This window comes from Schistocerca serialis, chromosome 8, assembly GCF_023864345.2.
Source record: "Schistocerca serialis cubense isolate TAMUIC-IGC-003099 chromosome 8, iqSchSeri2.2, whole genome shotgun sequence".
Taxonomy (NCBI): Eukaryota; Metazoa; Arthropoda; class Insecta; order Orthoptera; family Acrididae; genus Schistocerca; species Schistocerca serialis.
In genome coordinates, this window is record NC_064645.1 from 263,877,730 (window position 1) to 263,899,874 (window position 22,145).

Consider the following 22,145-nt stretch of genomic DNA (forward strand, 5'->3'; position numbering starts at 1 on the left):
CATTTAATATGTTCCAAGAAGGAGGGAGTTAATAGAAAATTAAAAACATTACATAACTTTTGACACAAAATCATGAAATTTCTTTCTTACCCTAACCTCAGTCCTTAAATGCTCCGATTAGTACTGGCAAGGAGGAGGTGGCCACTATGAAATAAACTTTAATGCACTGATAAATTTCAGTCATGCTTCTTATGCAAATCCTACAGCAAGGTCCCCAGTTCATTCTGACTCAGAAAGATGTGTGAAAGTATTTAAATAGATTGCGTATCACCTGTGATTTTAAAAGAAATCTAACATACCAATGAACAATACACAAAAAACGTTCGATAAAAATTATTATTATGCCACCCTCATATATAAAGGTGTGAAAGATATGTTGCAGCTGTCAGAAACTTTTATATTAGTTTTTCATTTATATAGGAAGGAACATGACAATACATTTCAAATAACCGACTGAAATAATTGCAAGTCTGCAAATAATGTTACTAGGCACCTCACAAAATTGTTTTCTGAACTTATATCTCCAAATCTTGGGTAAGAAACGTCATAATATACTGCTATGAAGCACATGTGAGTTATTTGAAAGTTCATCGTTGCAAGGAAACGAGAATAAAATGCGTAATTCCGACATAAAGTCGGCGTAATACTGCGAGAAATTAGCTTTTCTAGGTTACTGTGTTATTTATAGGGACCAAATCTACAAAAAAAGAAAGTGATTGCGTATTTATATCTGACACGTCGTCTGCAAATCTAAACTTCAGTCTGGGCCCAGCTCGTCACGCTAGCCGGCCTACTGACGTCACAGGCTACGACGTTGTCAGCTTGATGACTCCGGCCTCTAACACAGGCGGCTACGACGTTGTCAGCTTGATGACTCCGGCCTCTAACACAGGCAGCCGTGGCGAGGTACTCTGCTTGGTTATGTCTCTGTGTATGAGGATCTTTGTGTAGAGCTAACGTCGTTGGAAAGTTTGAATTTTGGTGGGTCGTTTGTATCTGAATGTTGCTATATGTTGTGTATTTATAGAAATACTATAAGAGTATAAGTCGTGTTTGACCATGGTGGCTGCAAACGTCGAGGAAGCGGTTAGTATAGCTGACAATTATTATTGTACAGATGGATTACTGATACTTGTGTTTTCATGTGCGTAGTTTGTTAGGAACTGTATTTTTGTCGGTGGAAACTATGTTTGAAAGAGGCGAAATGTTTTACGTTCGCCTTTGCGGAGGCGAAGTTCACGGTTTAGAAGGAAATAGTTTACATAAGGTGAACTCTGGAACTTTTGAAAAGAATTTGACAATCACTGCTGGATAAGTTGTTGAAAAGTAAAATCTTTAAGAGTGTGGAATCTTCCATCGCCTTTCAATATGTCTAATACTGTTGGTTTTTGTCAAATAGTGCGTACATCGACATGATTACTCACGTATTCACAATTGAGTGCCTGGCAGTGTAGTAAAGTTTCATCCAATAATCTACTCGTTTTTCGTCCTCGCAGAAGTGGTAAAGGACTTATATAACTGAAAGGAAACTCATCTATGTTGCCCGTGCACAGTCTGCCATCCACAGCCCTTCCCCGAACCAAGAGGTGTCCTTTGGCGTAGCTACCCAGATTTTAGTTTAATTATACAAAATCATGTATTACATAGCAATCCGTTTCCTGATAAGTTGGTTTAGCTAATAATTTCGAACATCTCCCTTCATTGCTCACTGAACAATTCTTTCTCTCTTTATTAAACGCTTTGTCTCCTACGGTTACTTTAGGGAATTCTGTTTATAACTATCAAAGTTACAAAATTAGTCGAGGAAATACAGTTAAATGAATGTTATTCCTGTAGATAACAATGGAGAGGCAAAATGTCGGCTGTTACAATTGGCAGCTATTTCAAGTAAGTTTGCAGCAAAACTTGTTTGTCAGCAGTTCTGTCCATTTCAGGTTGGATGTGAGGAAAACCAATGACCCATAAATCCGAGTTCAGTATGTAAATGACAAATATCTAAGATAATGGTATCCCATCTGAGGGAGTTTTGTGCATTGTTACTGAAATCGAAACACTTCCGTTAATGTTATGTTGGTTGGTATAACAAGTGCCGTAATGGTTTACAGTAGTATTAAAATGTTGTTTGTTCAGAAAATGGACTTCAGCAGAGCACATAAGGAAATTCTAAGGAAAGTTGCAAAAGATGCCATCAGATAAAACCCCCATAAGAAAGAGAATGAGATAGAAGATGCGAAAACATGAAGATATCTGTGTCTCATGAAAAAGTTGTAGGCTAGTTGAACATTACAAGATGGAAGCTGAAAGAATTGGAAAGTACGTGCTTAAGCTAAACCTGTCCCAATTGAAGGAGAGTTGGAGACCTATGCCTTCCATGTAGAATCGTACAAATATCTTGAGTCCCTCAGAAAAGCTTTCTCAGTTGACGTCCTTCCCTCCAGCAGTCATAAAAGAAGCTTGTGTGGGATAGCCTGCATTAAAAGGTAGCAAAGCAGATTTTCATAGAGATGAGAAAACTGTGCCCTATAAATTTAGATATGTTCAAAATACTGAAGTTTTTCACAAGTATTAATATCAGAAACAAAACATCTGTTACTGAGGATGTCAAATCTATTGTACACCCCATGATGGGGGAAAGTTAGCATGCAAAGATTTTTCTTAGGAGCTATGGCTCAGAACCACCTGTGGAAGAGACCACGACAGGAAGATATTTGTCAGTGTTCCACAAGAAAGATGGTAGACACTTTGCTGAAGATGCCGCTCCAGGAGACAAGTCCGTGGAAGAATGCAATAGAGCGCAAAATCAACAACAAAAAGGGAGCTGAGGGTGCCTGGCGGGAAACAGGTCATTTTAGGGTTAATGACGATAGCAAAGAGAACAACACTTAGCACGAAACCATGAGGCACGCCATTTTTCTGGGTAAAGGTGTCAGGCAAGGCAGAACCCACACATACTTTGAAAACTCGGGTCTTATTCCTGAAGGATATGGGACATGCAGCAATGGAAGCCCGACGTGTAGAGATTAGAGAATACCAGTCCTCTAGCAGGTGTTTTAGGCTTTCTCGAAATTGAGAAACAGAGCCACAGTCAGGTATTTCCACAGAAAACCACTGTACCAGCCCTCCAGCAGGTTTCTAAGGCTTTCTCCAAATTGAGAAACACAGCCATGGTCAGGTATTTGCACTGAAAACCACTGTTGACATGGGTGGAGCAAGTGACAGGATGAGCAATTGCAGAATGGCGTGCTTGAAATCAACATTTTGCAGTGGCTAGTAAATTGCAAGACTAGTCACCATACCAGCCGGGCATAAATAATACTTTCCGTCATCTTGCAAACACAGCTGGTGAGAGAAGTGGGGCAGTAGCTAGAAGGAAGGTGTTTGACCTTATCGGGGTTAGGTATGGGTATGACAGTGGCTTCACGCCAACATCTGGGGAACATGCCCTCTGTCCAGACGCATTTGTACATATGAATTAGAAAGAGAAAGGTGCACTGTAACATCTGAATGTTAACATCGTCTGGCCCTGGGGCAGAGGGTCGGGATGAAGTGTAAGTGTGATCTAGCTTCCTCATAGTAAAGGCGACATTGCACCCACAGTTCTGAGAAGAGAAGGGTATCGCCTGAGCCTCCTCCGCTTGTTTCTCATCAAGGAAGGCAGGGTGACAGGAGGAGGAGCATCTTGAAATCTCTGACAAAGGAAAATCCAGGATAGAATATAACAGTATTATGAAAAGGAAGTTGCAGTGTGGCTTCAGCTGCCAGAGGCCGCAGTTGTGCGTGTGTTTACTTTTGACAAAGGCCTTGTTGACTGAAAGCTCACATTGTGGCAGTCCTTTCGTTGTGCCTGTATGTGACTCAGCGTCTTTGATATATGGGGTAGCAACTTTCCTTTTCATAGTATTGTAAATCAAATATGTTCTAAGTAATAAGTATCTGATTTTTATACTTTGGAAAAAATGCAGGACTGCTTATTTCTAATTGCATATTGCACAGATAGTCCTGTCATTTGTTGCGCTTTAACCCTTCATAAAGTGAACAAGTAAAGGAAATTGTCATTGTCACCTAAGAGTAAAATGCATACTGTAAAGTTAGTAAACACTTACAGATAAGTTCTGTTAACACTCTATTTAGAGGCACCAGAGTGTCACATTTCTCCTAAACTCACTAGCATTTTTCAGAAAAAAGTGCAATTAAATATGTGTTAATTAGCATATATATATATGATAGACCTTATATTTAAGTGATGTTTAGAATTGAACAAAAAAAAGACTCAAACCAGTGATCCAATGATTACTAGTATAGAGTGGTGCCAACTGAACCATGCTGGCTATTGAAAAATCTTAACAACATTGGTTTAAGGTTGTTTGGAAAACTTAATAAATTGTCTAAAATTTTTGAGTTTTGCATCGAACTGCTTTGATGTATTGATATTTGAGTTCTGGACATCATGTAAAGTAAATATAAAAGTAAAAAAAAATCAGATTGTTGTGTGGACTCCTTGTAAGTTTGTTAGTGAGATGGTTGGAAATTGGTTCTTTCTCATTAAGACAATTCAGAAGCCACACATAGTGCTGTAGTAGCTTGGATTTCGAAGGCTAACTCAAGTTCAGGACATGACTACGTCACCCGATGCTTCTACAAATGGCCATGCAATTATGGCTTATGCGGCCAGTGGTATCTTAAATGACTGACCTGTTGGTTTGCAGTTTAGTTAATGGGGCTTTCGGTACTAAGTCAGGGAAGTTAAAGTAGAAAATATAATGGAGCCAAATTGCAGGAAATACTTCATTTATTAAAAGTGTGAAAGTAATCAGATTTCTGTGGAAAATGGTAAGTCATGTATTAGGTTAAAAATGAGTGAATTCAGTACCTAAAATATGGTTAGCACAAGTAAGCAGATTAAATGTGTTGTGATAAGTTTGCTTTTTACATGCATACAATAAGTTCAGTGTCCGGAATTATTTGCGTTTAGATGGGAAGGAGACTGGCAGTGCTGTACAGAATTAATTGTTCAGTAATAGGTGTGGGTTGCTTGATTCCACTGCCTTGTGGATCTTGAAATTTGTGTATTTCTAACATTTGTATTTTAAAATGGGTTATTAACTTTTTAACTTAGGGTTGCTACAAGTTCTGGAAATCGGGGAAATTTGGAAAGAACACTGGATTTTTTTTTTATTTATTTTTTTTTTTTTTTTCTCAGTAGATGAAATGGTTTGTTTACTGGGATCTCGTGCATTGTCACTGGCTGTGCATAGCTGAGTACATGCGGTGCTTCCTATACCCTCATTCTGCCACCACTTGTTGCCACTAGCCTAGCAATTGCCGATGAGAGGCAGTGGGGTGTGAGGAGTGGTTTGTATGGACCTGATTCTCAAGAGACTGTAGACGCAGTGGCTGGAGACAATAGTAATGCGTGCATGAGTTGTCTGAGTGATTGTGTGAATGTGTGTGCACTCTAGTTTTCTGATAAAGGCTGTGGCCAAAAATTTAGTTGTGAGACTGTGATTGTCTTTTCTATGTGCCTATCTCTGGCTCAGTGATAATCTTTACGGTGAGTTGCTACCTCATTTCATCAACATGGTGTCTGTGACATGTGAATAGCTGGCCACAAGACTGGACTTCCATGACGGGCCAAAAGTGCAGGCAATTTCTGCAGGTATCTCTAACAGATCAGGCATACTGATCTGAAGCCCATCAGTTCCCCCTAATGTTCAGGCCCTGCCCGTTGAATCTAGTGTCACTGATCTGCCCACAGGCCGGGTCTGTTTGTATGTTGCATAATGCGGTGGATTTTCGTGGTTTATCCAATGACCCAGGACTGCTGTGCTCCTCGGCAGGTCAGAGACCATAGTCAATCATTTTTAGGAATTGCGATTGTCTCACTGCAAGCACATTGTACAGTGTGATGTTTTATAAACATTTTGTTTATTCTAGTACATTTTGGCACTTGGAAAATAAAATTATATATTAGAAAGTATGGACAATACGAAGAAAATTGGAGCAGTCACTGACAGTTTGTGCGCTGTGTACTCATATTTCTCAAAAGAAAAATCTTGCAATACCTGTAAAATAATATACATAACACAGTGACTAATAACAGACAATAACTAGCATAGGCCTAGTTGCACCAACATTTTATTGGTGGTCACTTATAGTGTTGGTTTACACAACTCTTACCTCCCTTATACACTTTTTTCAAGAGGCCTACTTTTTTCTGGTGTTATTTCTGAAATCAGTGAAAGTATTATAAATCTGTCTTATGACTCCAAGGAATTGTGAATTTTGGTCACTAAATGTGTTTTGTTTTGATGAAATAAAATAACTTCGGAGGTCTTTTGAAACACACACTATTTGGCTTGCTTTCTACAAAATCAGTTAATTACAAAATATGTTGATGTTAGCACTTAAGATTTTTGCTGACACGAGGGACAAATAGAGAATTACTTACATTTTTTGGTTAACTTATGGGCAATTCCATAGTTACGGGTGTTACATGTACACACCTTAAAATCAGGAAAAATAATGTAAGAAAAAATATTTATTGGATTTAATATTGAAAACTTTTACATTATATTTCATGTTAGAAATGTTGATACTGGAATTGTTTTATTGTTCTCCTGGTTATTAATCAAAAAAGTAGTGTTACGGGTGTTACCAAAAGTAGACCTGGCCCCTGTTATGAGTTAGGGAATTCTCTAATTTCTGCAAACTTGATGAAGCTTTTATTCTTGTGAAACCACTGTTAAGAGGTATTGCCCCAAATTTTATTTTGAAATATAAATTTTTATTTTTTTGGACATCATAACTCAGTATATATATATTTTTTGCTGTTACGGGTGTTACATTAAATGTTACGGGTGTTACATAGATGCATCAGATTTGATTCTTGAAGGAATAAATCTACCTCTTACAATTGCATTAAAAGAAAAGAAGTATTATAGTTTATTTGGAATAAAAGTATGTACTTAAGAAAACATATTTGAAGGATAAAGCTATTTATTACACAAAAAGTTTTGTTACAGTTTTAAAGCACAACTAGGCCAAGATATCATTACTTAAATTTACCTCATTTTGTAGGCCTAATAAATTTATGGCAAAAATGTTTTCTTATTATTGATAGGTTTAAAAACTTTTTATTAATCTTTTTCAGCAACATCCAACTCAAAATTGAAGTCATAGTACAAATGGTTACCTTGTTGTTTGATTTCTGGTGTTGTTACCTTAGATAGTACTGGACTGAATTTCACAAAACAAACATCAGTTTCATCTAGTTTAAAAAGTGTTTTACTTTTTCCTACTGACTTCAGAAACATTATTTTCACATCCTCCTCTTTATCAACCTCACTCTGGCAGATTCCCAAGTAACAGTATTGAATTTTGTATAGGGTTGGCTCCCTTTTGTCACTTGGAATGTTAACCAAGACAAATAACCCAAATTTTAAATCAGACTTTTCAGTTTTATTAGTTAGGCATAACTCACAAGCACTTCCTATATTGCCTTGTGATTCAGATAGTGAAACAGTCTCCTGATCAAAATCATCAGAACTGCACACTTCATAGAAGTTTATGCTTCTTTTTGCATGTAATGTTTTAACTTTGGCCTCCTCAGTAATAAATACTGACACCTTTGTCATTAATGACTCTGCTGTTTTTGAAACCAGCAAATCAGTTGTGTTATATGGCCAAAAGTGATGACAGCCCTGAATTTGAGGAATTGCTTGTAAATTTTTTCACCTTTCATCCAAAATAGGAATGTTATGCTCCACTATTATGTTATCAACCCATAATACCTTAATTTTAGAAAACTTCTTCAGAGTGTAGTCATAACGGTCAATTGTGTTGTTAATAATAATCTTCCTAGATCTAACAGCTGTCCACATGCTCCTCTTCAGTGCACCTCCAATGCCACCCATGGCTCCTTTACCATGTGAACTGGCAAAAAAATTCCACTCAACTGTCAGTCCAAAGTCTCTCTCAAAATAACATAGATTTGACAGAGTATATTTAATTTTCAACTGCCCAGCACAGTACATTGTTAAACATAGGCTCTTATGAATGAGTAGAATTTGCCTCAATAAGCAGTTTACTGGGCCTATATAAAATTTAAAACTAAGGTTAGAAATATTGTTGTTCTTGGAAAAGTTAGAATGGAAAACATAAACTATATGTAATCTAAAGAATTTTGGGCTTAATTAGCTTTTTAGGAGAATATCAGTGGAGTCAGGTTATTGCTCTAATTAACTTTAATAATGTAGGTATAGTGCTTAAACAAATGTATGCAGAGGAATAAAAATTTTAGTTTTCTTGCTTAAAACTGTTTTCATATGTAATAAACATAGTTAAAAAACTTTTTTCATTCATAATATCCTTTGGTTATAATTTAAATGTAGGGCCTAGGCCTACTAAAGATGAAGGTGGCATTAAACCTTCCAATTCAAGTTATGGGTGTTACACATGTGTTAAGTAACACCCGAAACAAAAATTAGTAACACCTGTAACAGCTCTAAGAGTGTTAAATAAGATTTCAAAATGCCATGTAATGGTATGATATTGTAAAACATGTGCATAACCTCACTTGTACAGAAAGGTATTGTACAGAACAAATTTACTAGATTAAAAATTAAACTTTTGTATCTTTTTTGTTACGGGTGTTACAAGCTGCATATCTATTATAAAACTAACAAAATAAAGAAATGCAATTAGCTTACTTCAACAAAACGAATTATTATGAGCTGTAACAATGTTGACTTTAATATTCTTTGCAACAATAGAACAATCAGCCATAGATAAGACAACTAATACTCATCTGGAAATAGCATAAAACATACCTCTCTGTGGTGCCATAGAGTAGTGCACTTTAAACGCTTAGTGAAGGTAGAAATTTAGTTTTTTCATATTCATGATTATTTTGCAATGAACAAATGTACTTTTAACTTGGCATTTTTAAGGTTATATTTGTAATATTGTCATTTTAATTTTTTTGTCACAAGTCTCTTTAACATGGAATGACCCTTATGTCTTTACTTACCCTTGATATCTTAAGTTTTCAAAGAGAAATGCTAAAACTTGTCTGGAAATTAGGGAATTTTGCTTGGGGAACTTGTGGCAACCTTGTAACTAGAAATGCTATATGAGATATTCATTATGTACTGCTTTATTTCAGGAGGTTGTGTTGGATGTTGGCATTCCCATGCTAAATTTAAAGGATCGGTTGCAAACTTTTAAGAAATGGAAGTTTCCAGACAATGCAAACTGCTCTGCAAAGAAGGTGATATTTCTTAAATCAGTATATTTTTAAATTGTGTATTCTTAAATTTATGTATTCAATGTCAGTGTGTACTACTTTACGTGTATATGTAAAAGTTCTTGGCTGCATTAAGGAAATAGTGTTTTCTTTTTGTTTGTAGATAGTATAGATTTGGTTTCATTCCTTTTTGTAATTTATCAGATACCTGCACTCAAAAATCACAGATTTTGTGAAACCCAAAAAAGACATGAATTGTTTATCGTGATTTGAATCCCACACTTTGATCTAACAGTTAGAACTTTGGTGTACTAGAATAACTGTATACCAAGGAGAGTTAATTTTTAGACATCATTTTATAAAGAGCTACTGTATTCACTTTAAAAGCTCTATATTTTCCAAAGCATTGCATGTACAGATATGATTGATGCATGAACACTGTTATAAACACACAGTCTGCATTGTGCACACTAGTTGGCATTGAGAGGACAGTGCATCAATGAAGTTACAAATCAAGAATAGTTTTTGTGTGACTGTGAAAACGAATACTGCATGCTTAATCACTGTGATGACAAACTGTCAGAATTATTAAAACAAATTAGCTTACAAAGATGCTGATGATGAAACAGTTCAGCCAGTGGATAAACACAGATCAGGCAGAATTGGTGAAGCAGTGTGCAACTGTTGGTGAATGCATAGATTTCTTAACAAAATTACAGGGACTTAAAAACCACACTCATTTATCTGTCAGTCAAAATCATTGAAAAAATTGAAACAAAATCTAACCCAGAAAGAGCAGTTGTTATAATTGACTTTACTGAAAACTACAGTTTCGTAATTCGAAATGAAATTGAGTTACCACTAGACAAGAATCAGCTGTATAATCCATCCCGTGTGTGTTTGTGGTACACAACGAAAGTAAAATTGTAATAGTGAACCACTGCTTTAAGTGATATGGAACATGACGTAGGATTTGTAAATGCTGTGCAGAAGGAAATGGTTAAGTGGCTGGCAGAGCATTACCCACAAGTGAAGAAAGTGCATTATTTCACTGATTGATGTTTTGCTCAATATAAGAATAGAAAAAGCTTTAAAAATTTGTATGGGCACAAAAACAGATTTTTCTGTTATGCTGCTACTAGCCATGATAAATCTGCGTGCGATGGTTGGGAGGAACTATAAGATGTCTATTGAGAAGAGTTAGTCTTCAACTAGCAGATGATGCACCCTAAATAAAGTTAACCCATGTTACGAAAATGTTTCAATTAAATTTACAATTTTTGGCTCTGTACTTTTGTAAGGCAGCTGTACTATAGGTTGTCAGTTTACATAATCTGATTTGAATGATCTTCTGAACAATGATGTGTTATATGTTAAATGAATATCCAATATCTATCAAAACTTATGGTGTTTCTTTTTTAAATAATGTTTCAATAAAAATAAATCTTGTATCAACTATCAGAAAGTGTTTTACATATTTAAAAATCATTGTTTCGACCACAACTGCTTAAGTTGATTTTATATATTCCCGTAAGTCAAGAATAGCTATTAATTTTTTTCCAATAAAGATACATGCCTTCTGTGACATCTGGGGAAAAATGACAGTGATGTGTAGAAAATGATACTTTCTGTTATTGTTATTTTTGTTTGAAGAAATATAATCCAAATGACAAACATCACTTGTGGCATTTACGTGTGTAAAAAAAATGTCCATTTCCACCCTCAAACTACATGAACTATGAGAAATTTTGCACTGACTATTGCCATGCAGAAAGTAACAAGTAGAAAAAGTTTCATGACAATCTGAAGCAGTGGGTGTCAGGTATGGATGATCTTATTTAGAATTTTCATCATCACAACCCAAAGTATTGAGATTTCAGACTTGTGTGTGTGTGTTCATTCGCAGAAAACCCATTAATAATTTTATTTTATTACAGTGTGTTTTGGGAATTATTTAAGACCAATTATAAGTTCCCCCCAGGTTGGAGAAATGTGATAGAAGCACATTTCGACATGTCTTTGCTTTATCTGGGAACTGGAAACTGACACGCATTAAATTTGTTTGTACTGTTCTTTGTAACTTCACTGCAAATAATTCTCTTAAGTATCTGCTTCTCTTAACTTACAAAAAAAGCCCTAAATCAAAAGCTTCATAAACACCTGAGTTACGGGCATTTATGAAGATAAATACCATTTTGCATTGACATTCTTAGAGCCCCGTTATCAGAATATCACTACATTTACAATTCAATATAAAAAACAGTTTATCTGAGAGCTAAAAGATTTTACACAAGTTCTTATGTTACAAATATAAGCAAATGCGCAAAGTTTCATGAAAATTTGAGATGATTGGTGATGTGACCTACGTGATTCGACATGGAATGACTTAGAAACTAGAACTCTGTCCCATACACAGTTCCCATATGTAGCAAGTTTTCACCACTAGTTACTCTACATTATATTTTCCCTCACCAAAGACAACTGTTTCCAAACCAACAAATCAATTTTGTACAACTAATCAGATTTTATCAACCATTACCAACTGCTGTACAAACTCTTAGTCAAAATAATATCATAGTTTTAAAACCAATTACAAAATTCTTTGATAAATACAACCTTATTCAGTAAAACTGACAAACACTGAAGGATCTTATAGCCTTCAGGTCACAAGTCGTGATAGATAAATAAATAAAGTATAAACAACGGCAATGTCTTTGTGTTTCTGTGAACGTTCAAATATTAATAACGCAGCAACAGATATTACAGTTTCCTTGTCTCTAGACATGACGTGGCAGACAATATGAAAACAATGCAAAAAATAGTGTTGCAAACAATGCGAATACACTGTGAAAGGTTTACTGCTAGTGTGGGCAGAAACAGAGATAAGAAACAGTCGGAAATGGGTGTGATACACTTCAGGAAATAATGTTTCAAACAGAAACGTGTTTTCAGTGGCAGCATGCACACAGCTTCAGAGTACTTTTTGCAGCTGTGGCATTACTAGTGGGCTTCTTTAGACTATAGTTTGCGCTTGTGAACAATCCCTGTTTGAACTGTGTGCATTTCGATTATTCACGCCATTCGTAGTGTGTGTGTGTGTGTGTGTGTGTGTGTGTGTGTGTGTGTGTGTGTGTGTGTGTGTGTGTGTGTGTGTGTGTGTGGGCGCGCGCGCGCGCGCAGCATGCCATTTCAAAGCAACAGTGCATTGAAAATATATCGCAAATACGCCACACTTACCGTTAAATGCCAGTAAAGCATCAGTGATGTAAAGCTTAGAGATTTTATGATAAATTACACACAATACAAAATTCAGAACAGAAATCAATAGTATAATGGATGTCATGGTTAGCTGATTTCGAGGTTATAGGTTAGTAACTCGCTGCATGCCATTATTTTTCTCCAACTTAGTGTTAAGATTGTAATACAATATGTTCTGCGATATTTGATGTTAAACATTTGTCTGGTTAGAGAATGAAGGATGAAATAAACATTGGCCTGTTTATTTCCGAATGTGTTGTGATTCGAGTGTTAGGTTAGACAGAAACCTAAGAGGACAATATACATTCCTGTGAGTGAAATGAGGAACAGTAAAACTCATATGGTTCTTTGTCACAAATACTTCGCTGTATATTTCCAAATATGCGGCAATTTCAGAGTGTGTGATTAGGCAGGAACATGACACTTTAAGTGAAACGAGCTGAACATTCATATTCTTCCTTGTCACAAATATTTCGCATATTCTGCTACTGCCAACATATTACCCTAAAAAGTTCTTGCTACGACCTAGAGTCTCCTGCCACTGACACGTCCATAAACATCAACTTGATGTTATAGTGAAGGACAAATTGATTGGCTCATTCTTTGTCATCCTCACAGTGTCACCACATTATGGTTATGTCAGTTCTTACAAAAAGTAGTGTGAAACGTAGTCAACTCATCATTGCCTGGTGAAGCTAAATGTTGCAATTTGCGTTGGCAATGCCTATAGTGGATTACATCAGCATTTCCTCACTCAAGTTTCCCCTCTCAATGATGGTCCAAAATATTCCCTTAATCTCCCACCACCCACAGTGCAAACTGTCTGTCTTTTTTACCATTTATAATTCGTTTAGTCAAATCAAATGTCAATAGGAAGAAAACGGGATGAAGTCAAGCGAGACGTTGAGCGAGAACATAGAATTGAATAAATCTTACTAGGAAGAAATGTGAAAACCGGGAACTTTTAGCATTGATCTTGCGTTATTCACAGCGGTTACGAATTTATGGTGTAGAATGGTGAAAAATATAAAATCTCAGTTGCACTGTGTTTACATTTGTAACAGGTTGCATGAAGATATTGTGGGTGGGGTGTGAGAAATGTTACTTTCAAAGTAAATGTCATTTTATGCAAGATGAATTACATTACATATGAGAATGTGTGATGAATTTCTTAAATCATGGGGCATTTGACTGTAATTCAGAACTTAATACTTTGACGATGAGCCACTTAGAAAAATTTCAGTCTCAAAGACCAGCTATTTACACTGGTATTTAAAATTTTACTAGCACATATGTGTTTGATACATCTTAAGCAATTCCCATATTTATTTTAGTTCTTTCTTAGATTACAAATTGTGCAGTAACAGTAGCAACAAGTATAATTATCCTTCAGAAAAAAGAAGTGAGGTGAGTTCTTCGGCAATTTGACATGTAATTGGCTTTTCTATAGAAAAGTCAAAGTGGTTGACGGAACATGTATTCAGGCAGGTACCCCACAAAATGTTGCACAGAAGTGAAATTTATAATTGTGACTGTCAGGAATATTCAGCTGCTGCAATTTAAGTTGTGCTTGTAGGATCATGCCTAACCAAACCCTCGGAGAAAGCTGCAGAAATTTTTGATGATCAGTGTTATATGTGAAAGTTCAGCTTTTCTTATAGCTGTACTGTAAGCATTTTAATTTAAACCATTAACTTTTCCATTTGTGTGTTCATACTGCATAAGTCACGTCACAATTGGCTAACGTCACTTGTCCTATGCCCTAATTATATGCTGTCAGTGACTTCCAATATCATGTGATGTGAGCTAAGACTGGCTGATGAAAGCACATCACAATGTTGATTTCCGTGATTTGGAAGCTACTGTGCAATATTTGGTGGAGTTTGTATTTATACTTCCATAATACCAAAATATGCAGTGCACCTCTTTCCACCCATTAAGTCTTTCCTAAATGTGTTGTTTCTTCTGGGTTTCGTTTCCTAGTGTCGGGAAGTTCCTCGCTGATGGATAAATCTTAAACCATTGAAAGGATTGAAACGTTTTACAGCTCCAAGGGAAAGTATGCCACTTAACATGGGAAAAATGTACTTTGATCTGGGGTATGGTTCATTTTCACCTCGGAAAGTGTTTTGTAATAAGGAAATTTGGAAACTTTTTCTTCTTGTCTACGTATACACCCTGTGGACGCTGACTTCAAAGCAGGAAATGTTAGGTTCTGTGTCCCTCGCACAAAGTGTTTGTCAGTGCTGTGTTCAGTTCTTCCTCTCAGTTGTTAGAGAGAGTCCACTGTCTTTGGCTGGCTTCATATTAGTAATACATATGTGAATTATGGCTTAATCCTATGCAGTGACTGACATTCACTGATAGTGGCTCATATCCAGCAGTCTGAATGCAGTGCCTTATGGTCAATGTATCCTCAATGTTAGCTGAGGATAAAAGGACAGCCAGACAGGCTATACTCAGGTCAGGGTGGTTGGCTGTCAAAGGGGTGTTTCCTACCTCATACCGGGTCCTGGGGGTCCTTATTTCCTTCTTACTTCTATCATTTCAACACTCCCTCTCCTCTCTCTCTCTCTCTCTCTCTCTCTCTCTCTCTCTCTCTCTCTCACACACACACACACACACACACACACACACACACACACACACACACACACACACACACACACACACAAATTTTTTTTACTGTTGATGAGGATGTAACTTTGTGTTTTTAACTTGGTCTTTGGTGGAATTGGATGTGGGAGTGGAATATCTGGCTTCAAAATAGAGCCCAAAGTCTTTGAGGGCATTCCACTAGCCACCTTGACTGAAACTAAAGGTGGTGGTGCGGCGACCCTCTTTCAATCCAAGCTTGTGGTCAGACTGTGGTGACATATTTGTTATGATGTTGAACCCTAATCTTTCTTTCTGCTTTTCTCTGTCACATTGCCCTAAACACTTAATGTTTAGAGGGAAACACTCCACGTAGGAATAAATATATCTAAAAACAAAGATTCTGTAACTTACCAAACAAAAATGTTGGTATGTTGATAGAGACAATAACAAACACACACACAAATTTCAAGCTTTCGCAACCCACGGTTGCTTCATCAGGAAAGAGGGAAGGAGAGGGAAAGACGAAAGGATGTGGGTTTTAAGGGAGAGGGTAAAGAGTCATTCCAATCCCGGGAGCGGAAAGACTTACCTTGGTGGAAAAAGGGACAGGTATACACTCGCTCAAGTGCCCCCCCCCCCCCCCCCCCCCTCCAATATATATAATCATTGTTCAGTCTCTGCTGTCCTTTTCAACTCCCGCACCTCTTCCTTGCCTGTCATCCTTGCTCTCAGCTACTCCAATTGCCTGAAAATGAGAGCATTGACATTTAAAAGCATGTTGTCCCATAGCACTCTTAGTTTTTTTTGTGGTTACTGACTGGTTTATATTGAGTTATTTGATATTTTTAATGTGCTTGGATGAGTCGTCAGCAATTCATTTTAATTGGTTATTATTTCAATGCTATGGTGTAACAGCTGTTCAGAAGTTTGCAGGGGAAGTTTGTTGCAGCTACTAACGTATTCCACTATAAGTTCTTCAGTATGAGGAAGGTAATGTCATAAAGACATGCATGGAACAGTTGTGTGCATAATGACAGTGTCATTTTTTGAATGCACAAAACTTAACACCAGTAGTAAATCTGTAAACATACTTTATATCTACATCTACCTTCAGCGATATTAAGCAATAAATAAGTGGTAAACAGATTTACCTATGTGCAAAATTCGAAACATGAGTGTTAGTGAAGAGGGAGCAAGTGATTGTGTTGGAGAAATTGTAGATACTGTAATCAAGTGAGTGGACATTAACAGTGCCTGCACTTGGAAACCAGTTTCCAGATTCTGCTAAAAATTCTGCCCAGATCTCAAATGTTGCAGACATATAAAGAAAGTATACAATACCTTTGTTCACATTAGGATGTTTATGAACAATCAGTTCCTTAGGTAATTAGTGGAAAATGTTTGCATGTATGGAAAAAGTCATCACATACTAATTGGAATTGCAACTACTCTTTCATTTCACTATTGTTGGTAACTGTTACTAACATTGTAAAGGTAGAATACTTCAATATAAGAAAACTTCGAAAGATCAATGAGCAAAAATGTTCTTCTCTATTCAGTTGGCAGAAGCTGGATTTTACTTCTGTGGACCAAGAAATTCGGATGTGGTGAAGTGTTTCCTGTGCAACAAGGAGCTTGATAGTTGGGAGCAAGAGGATGATCCGTGGTAAGAATACCTACTGTGGACACACAGCACTACTGCACTGCTTTATGGCTTAATTTGTTAGATATGTTTGTTATTTGGGATTGTCCACGATCTTTATTGGCACACAGATTTTTTATTTCAGTCTACAAATTGCTTTTCTTTATTACCAATTAACAGGTTTTGGGCCAGCTGCCCATCTCAAATCATTTGTTGTGGTTAGTAATTTGTTGCTACAGAAGTGCAGTTTCATTGTCACATCTCACATGACGGTGAACTTGCATGTCTGTCGTGACAGCTTACTTTGTAACTGTAACAGATGATCTGAAGATGGGCTGCTGGCATAAACTGGTGCTTTGAAAATAAAGAAAAGTGATCTGCTGACTAAAGTCAAACATTTTTGTTGATATTTTCATAGACATAAATAAATGGTTGCTAGCCAATTCTTCGTCACTAAACTTTGACCCCCCCTGGGGGCTCACCACTCTTTGGCGGGTTCCTGCTTGGCTACTGTGGGGCCCCAGCCTTTGCAGCATTTTTTCCTTCCATGCTGCATGTCTATCCTCTCGCTATTCTTTTTCCCCTCCCTTGGGGAACATGTCTGGGGTATTATTGGGAATGTTCTGCAGTCTGTCACTGATGTGTGACAGCCTCCCGTTTGTTTTTCACTCCCTTTTCCTTTCTCTGTTTCCCTTCTCTTGCTGCTCCACTTCGGCGTTTGAGGTTCCTCTTTCTCTTATTCCTCCGTGTGCACTCCTGAAGGCCGATCGACCCATGTGTCTGACATGTAACATGTGACTGAGTAATGTGTAAATCCCAGCCCTAGGTCGACAGGTAGGGTTCGCACGTACCCCCTGGTACAGGCCAGACCCAGGGAGGGGTGATTGCCTGAGCTGTAACCTTCCCAAATTGCCGATTGGTCCCTCTATCAGGTGTTTGGGAGGAGTGACCTGAGGTGGGAACAGTCATCTAAGGCGGGTGCGTCCCCTTGTGAAGGAGGCCCCCAGTTGGAAGAAAGAGCACGCCATCGGAGATGGTGGCAATCATGGGTATTTCCAAGCGATGAGTCAGTCACCTTCCCACTCAACGTCTACAAAACATAAATGCAATGAGGTTGATGATTTGAAGACTCTTCCCGTAGCACCACGGTTCCTCATCTCATGTGCTGAAGACAGTCAGTCCTTTGCCATGGTCAATCCATTTATTATTCAGAAAGGTGTAGATGCAGTTGCTGGCCCTGTGAAATCCTCTCGTTTACGGAGTGGCACTTCGCTTTTGGAGACCATTTCTGATTATCAAGCACAACTGCTTGCTGCTTTGCTTCTCCATGATTGCCCTGTTCATGTCGAAGCCCATAGCACTTTGAATTCTTCCCGTGGTGTAATTTACACCAGGCTGCTTGACGGTCTAACCGAGGCCGAAATACCACCTTATCTCTCTGATCATGGTGTCATTGCCGTTCATCGTGTAACGAAAAAGGTAGATTTGTCCTTAATGCCCACCTGCACTCTCTTAATCACCTGTGATCGAGTGGTGCTTCCGTCCAAGCTCAAGGTATGCTATGAAATTTGCACCGTTCGGCCGTATATTCTGAACCCGATGCACTGCTACCGGTAGTCGAATCATAGCTGATAAGGAAAAGCTGAACGAAGCGAAAAAGAGCGTAAAGAGAGCAATGAGAGAAGCATTCAACGAATTCGAACATAAAACATTGGCAAACAATCTAAACAAGAACCCTAAAAAGTTTTGGTCATATGTAAAATCGGTAAGCGGATCTAAATCCCCTATTCAGTCACTCGTTGACCACGATGGCACCGAAACAGAGGACGACCGAAGAAAGGCAGAAATACTGAATTCAGTGTTCCGAAACTGTTTCACTGCGGAAAATCGTAACACGGTCCCTGACTTCAGCCGTCGCACGGACGCCAAAATGGAAAATATTGAAATAAACGATATCGGAATTGAAAAACAACTGCTATCACTTAGTAGCGGAAAAGCATCCGGACCAGACGAGATACCCTTAAGATTCTACAGTGATTATGCTAAAGAACTTGCCCCCTTTCTATCAGCAATTTATCGTAGATCGCTGGAAGAACGTAAAGTACCTAGCGACTGGAAGAAAGCGCAGGTCGTTCCCATTTTCAAGAAGGGTCGTAAATCAGATGCGAATAATTATAGGCCTATTTCGCTTACGTCAATCTGTTGTAGAATAATGGAACATGTTTTGTGTTCTCGTATTATGACGTTCTTAGATAATACAAATCTCCTTCATCATAACCAACATGGATTCCGCAAACAGAGATCATGTGAAACTCAGCTCGCCCTATTTGCCCAAGAAATTCACAGTGCCGTAGACACTGGCGAGCAGATTGATGCCGTATTCCTGGACTTCAGGAAGGCATTTGATACGGTTCCGCACTTACGTTTAGTGAAAAAAATACGAGCTTACGGAATATCGGACCAGGTTTGTGATTGGATTCAGGATTTCCTAGAAGAAAGAACACAACATGTCATTCTTAACGGTTCAAAATCTGCAGATGTAGAGGTAATTTCGGGAGTACCGCAGGGAAGCGTGATAGGACCTTTATTGTTTACAATATACATAAATGACTTAGTTGACAACATCGGTAGCTCCGTGAGGCTATTTGCAGATGACACGGTTGTCTACAAGAAAGTAGCAACATCAGAAGACTCGTACGTACTCCAGGAGGACCTGCAGAGGATTAATGCATGGTGCGACAGCTGGCAGCTTTCCCTAAACGTAGATAAATGTAATATAATGCGCATACATAGGGGCAGAAATCCATTCCAGTACGATTATGCCACAGGTGGTAAATCATTGGAAGCGGTAACGACCGTAAAATACTTAGGAGTTACTATCCGGAGCGATCTGAAGTGGAATGATCACATAAAACAAATAGTGGGAAAAGCAGGCGCCAGGTTGAGATTCATAGGAAGAATTCTAAGAAAATGTGACTCATTGACGAAAGAAGTAGCTTACAAAACGCTTGTTCGTCCGATTCTTGAGTATTGCTCATCAGTATGGGACCCTTACCAGGTTGGATTAATAGAAGAGATAGACATGATCCAGCGAAAAGCAGCGCGATTCGTCATGGGGACATTTAGTCAGCGCGAGAGCGTTATGGAGATGCTGAACAAGCTCCAGTGGCGGACACTTCAAGAAAGGCGTTACGCAATACGGAGAGGTTTATTATCGAAATTACGAGAGAGCACATTCCGGGAAGAGATGGGCAACATATTACTACCGCCCACATATATCTCGCGTAATGATCACAACGAAAAGATCCGAGAAATTAGAGCAAATATGGAGACTTACAAGCAGTCGTTCTTCCCACGCACAATTCGTGAATGGAACAGGGAAGGGGGGATCAGATAGTGGTACAATAAGTACCCTCCGCCACACACCGTAAGGTGGCTCGCGGAGTATAGATGTAGATGTAGAACAGTCTTGTCAACACACTGCCAAATGTCACCTGTGGTAGGGATGCACACGACGGTGATTTTCCACCTCCTTCTCTCCGCAGTATCAACTGCAATGGCGGCCATGCTGCCTCCTCTCTGGAGTTTCCAGTGTATCTTGATGAGTGGGCTGTTCAAGACATCCAGGTAAAGGAAAAGGTGCCTTATCCAGTTGCTGGCAAGTCGCAAACTCTGCATTCTCCTGTCTTGTACTTGTAGTTCTGTTATTGTTACCCCTCACTCTGTGGACATGGCGACGCAGACATGCAATCTCCAATTCAGCTCTGAGATTGTGAAGTCGCCCAGTGTCAAGATCGTATCGCCATCCCCGTCCAGTTGTGCAACAAGCCATCAAACTCTCACCTCAAGGGGCGAAACCATCAGCTACACAACTGGCAGGCTGGAAAGGGCAGGAGGAGTACTCCCGTGAAGACTTCCTTTGTCCCTCTGGCCAAACACCCTAGTCTAACCAGAAAGGCTCGAAGTAGTCCACCAAAAGCAAACAGTCTTCTCCTTCACGACCTCGAAGATCGTCTTCAATGGTGTTGGCATGTGATACCTTAGCTCGGCCAGCCTCCGTGTCGCCGGCGCACACCAACAACCGTTTTTTGACGTTGAAATCCACAGACCGACAGGACAAGAAAGCTGATGGTTCTGTGGACCCCATGGAGCAGCATCCTCCTCCTGTGCCCTGTAGTAGCGCCTCTTCCCCAGCTGTCACTTGGCAGCCACCGAGATGACACCCCTGTCTCTTCGTCATGACTCTCCTCCAATGGAACGATCGTGGCCTTTGGTCCCACAAAGAGAAATTACGGTTTATTTTAGCGTCACAGCATCCCCCTGTACTCTGCCTTCAGGAAATGAAATTGCACCCTCACGACAGCTCTGAGCTTCCACATTTCTTACCGTTTTGACCCCCCACCCCTGAGGTTGGCATTTCCTGTCATGGGGGGCATCATGCTGCTCATACCAGATGACATTCATAGTCAGCCCATCTCCCTGACTACCAATCTCCAAGCTTCTGCAGTTTGCCTTTTCCTTCCCCACCTCACTGTTTCCCTCTGTACCATATATGTCCCTCCATCATTCTGTCACCAAGGCAGACTTCCTTCAACTTATTGGGCAGCTACCTCCCCCATTTTTGCTACTTGGTGACTTTAATGTGAATCATCCTCCTTAGGGCTCTTTCAGGACCTCTGAGAGGTGCCCTCTTGGCTGACCTTCTTAACCAACTTTGCGTCTTCGGCCTTGATACTGGGCCACCCACTCCTCGCACACCTATTCCCATTTGGACCTATTCTTCTGCACTGCCCTGCTTGCCTGTCGTCTGGAATGGTCCATTCTTTCTGACACCTACTTGAGCGACCATTTCCCGTGTGCTATCCATCTGATTACTACTACCCCATCCACGTGCATTTCCTAAGGCTGACTGGCAGCTTTACTCTTCCCCGACAACCTTCAAAGTACAATATTTCCCCAGTTGTGATGACAGGGTCAAATATCTCACAAATGTTATCCTTACTGCTACAGAACGTTCCATCCCCCGCACTTCCTCTTTGCCATGTCGTTTCCCAGCCCCTTGGTGGACTGAGGCATGCTGCGATGTAGTTCGCGCACTGAGACATGCTCTCTGCATTTTTAACTGCCATCGTACGCTGGCCAACTGCATTCATTATAAACAGACGCGTGCAAAGTGTTGTTGCGTTCTTCGGGATAGCAAAAGAGCTAGCTGGCTTTCATTCACTAGTTCTTTTAACAGTTCCACTCCTTCCTCTGTAATGTGGGTCAGCCTCTGACAGCTCTCTGGAACCAAGATCCATTCCCCAATTTTCGGCCTGACAGTCTCTGATGTCATCGTGGACCCTATTTGCTATCTCCAACACCTTGGGCCGCCATTTTGCGGATGTATTGAGCTCTTCCAAC

At 39.1% G+C, this 22,145-nt stretch overlaps 1 protein-coding gene across 2 annotated transcripts in view; it reads left to right on the forward strand.

The window, feature by feature from the left end:
- Positions 1-933: 933 nt before the first annotated feature.
- LOC126416356 (baculoviral IAP repeat-containing protein 5.2-B) overlaps positions 934-22,145 on the forward strand; it is a 51,631-nt gene continuing 30,419 nt past the window's right edge. Inside the window, exons 1-3 of one of the 2 annotated variants that reach the window (XM_050084036.1) lie at positions 934-1,086; positions 9,164-9,268; positions 16,660-16,766. In XM_050084036.1, coding sequence (XP_049939993.1) covers positions 1,060-1,086; positions 9,164-9,268; positions 16,660-16,766 — 239 coding nt within the window. In that variant the 5' untranslated portion in view covers positions 934-1,059. The remainder of the gene's footprint in view (positions 1,087-9,163; positions 9,269-16,659; positions 16,767-22,145) is intronic. The other variant, XM_050084037.1, reaches the window with a different exon arrangement.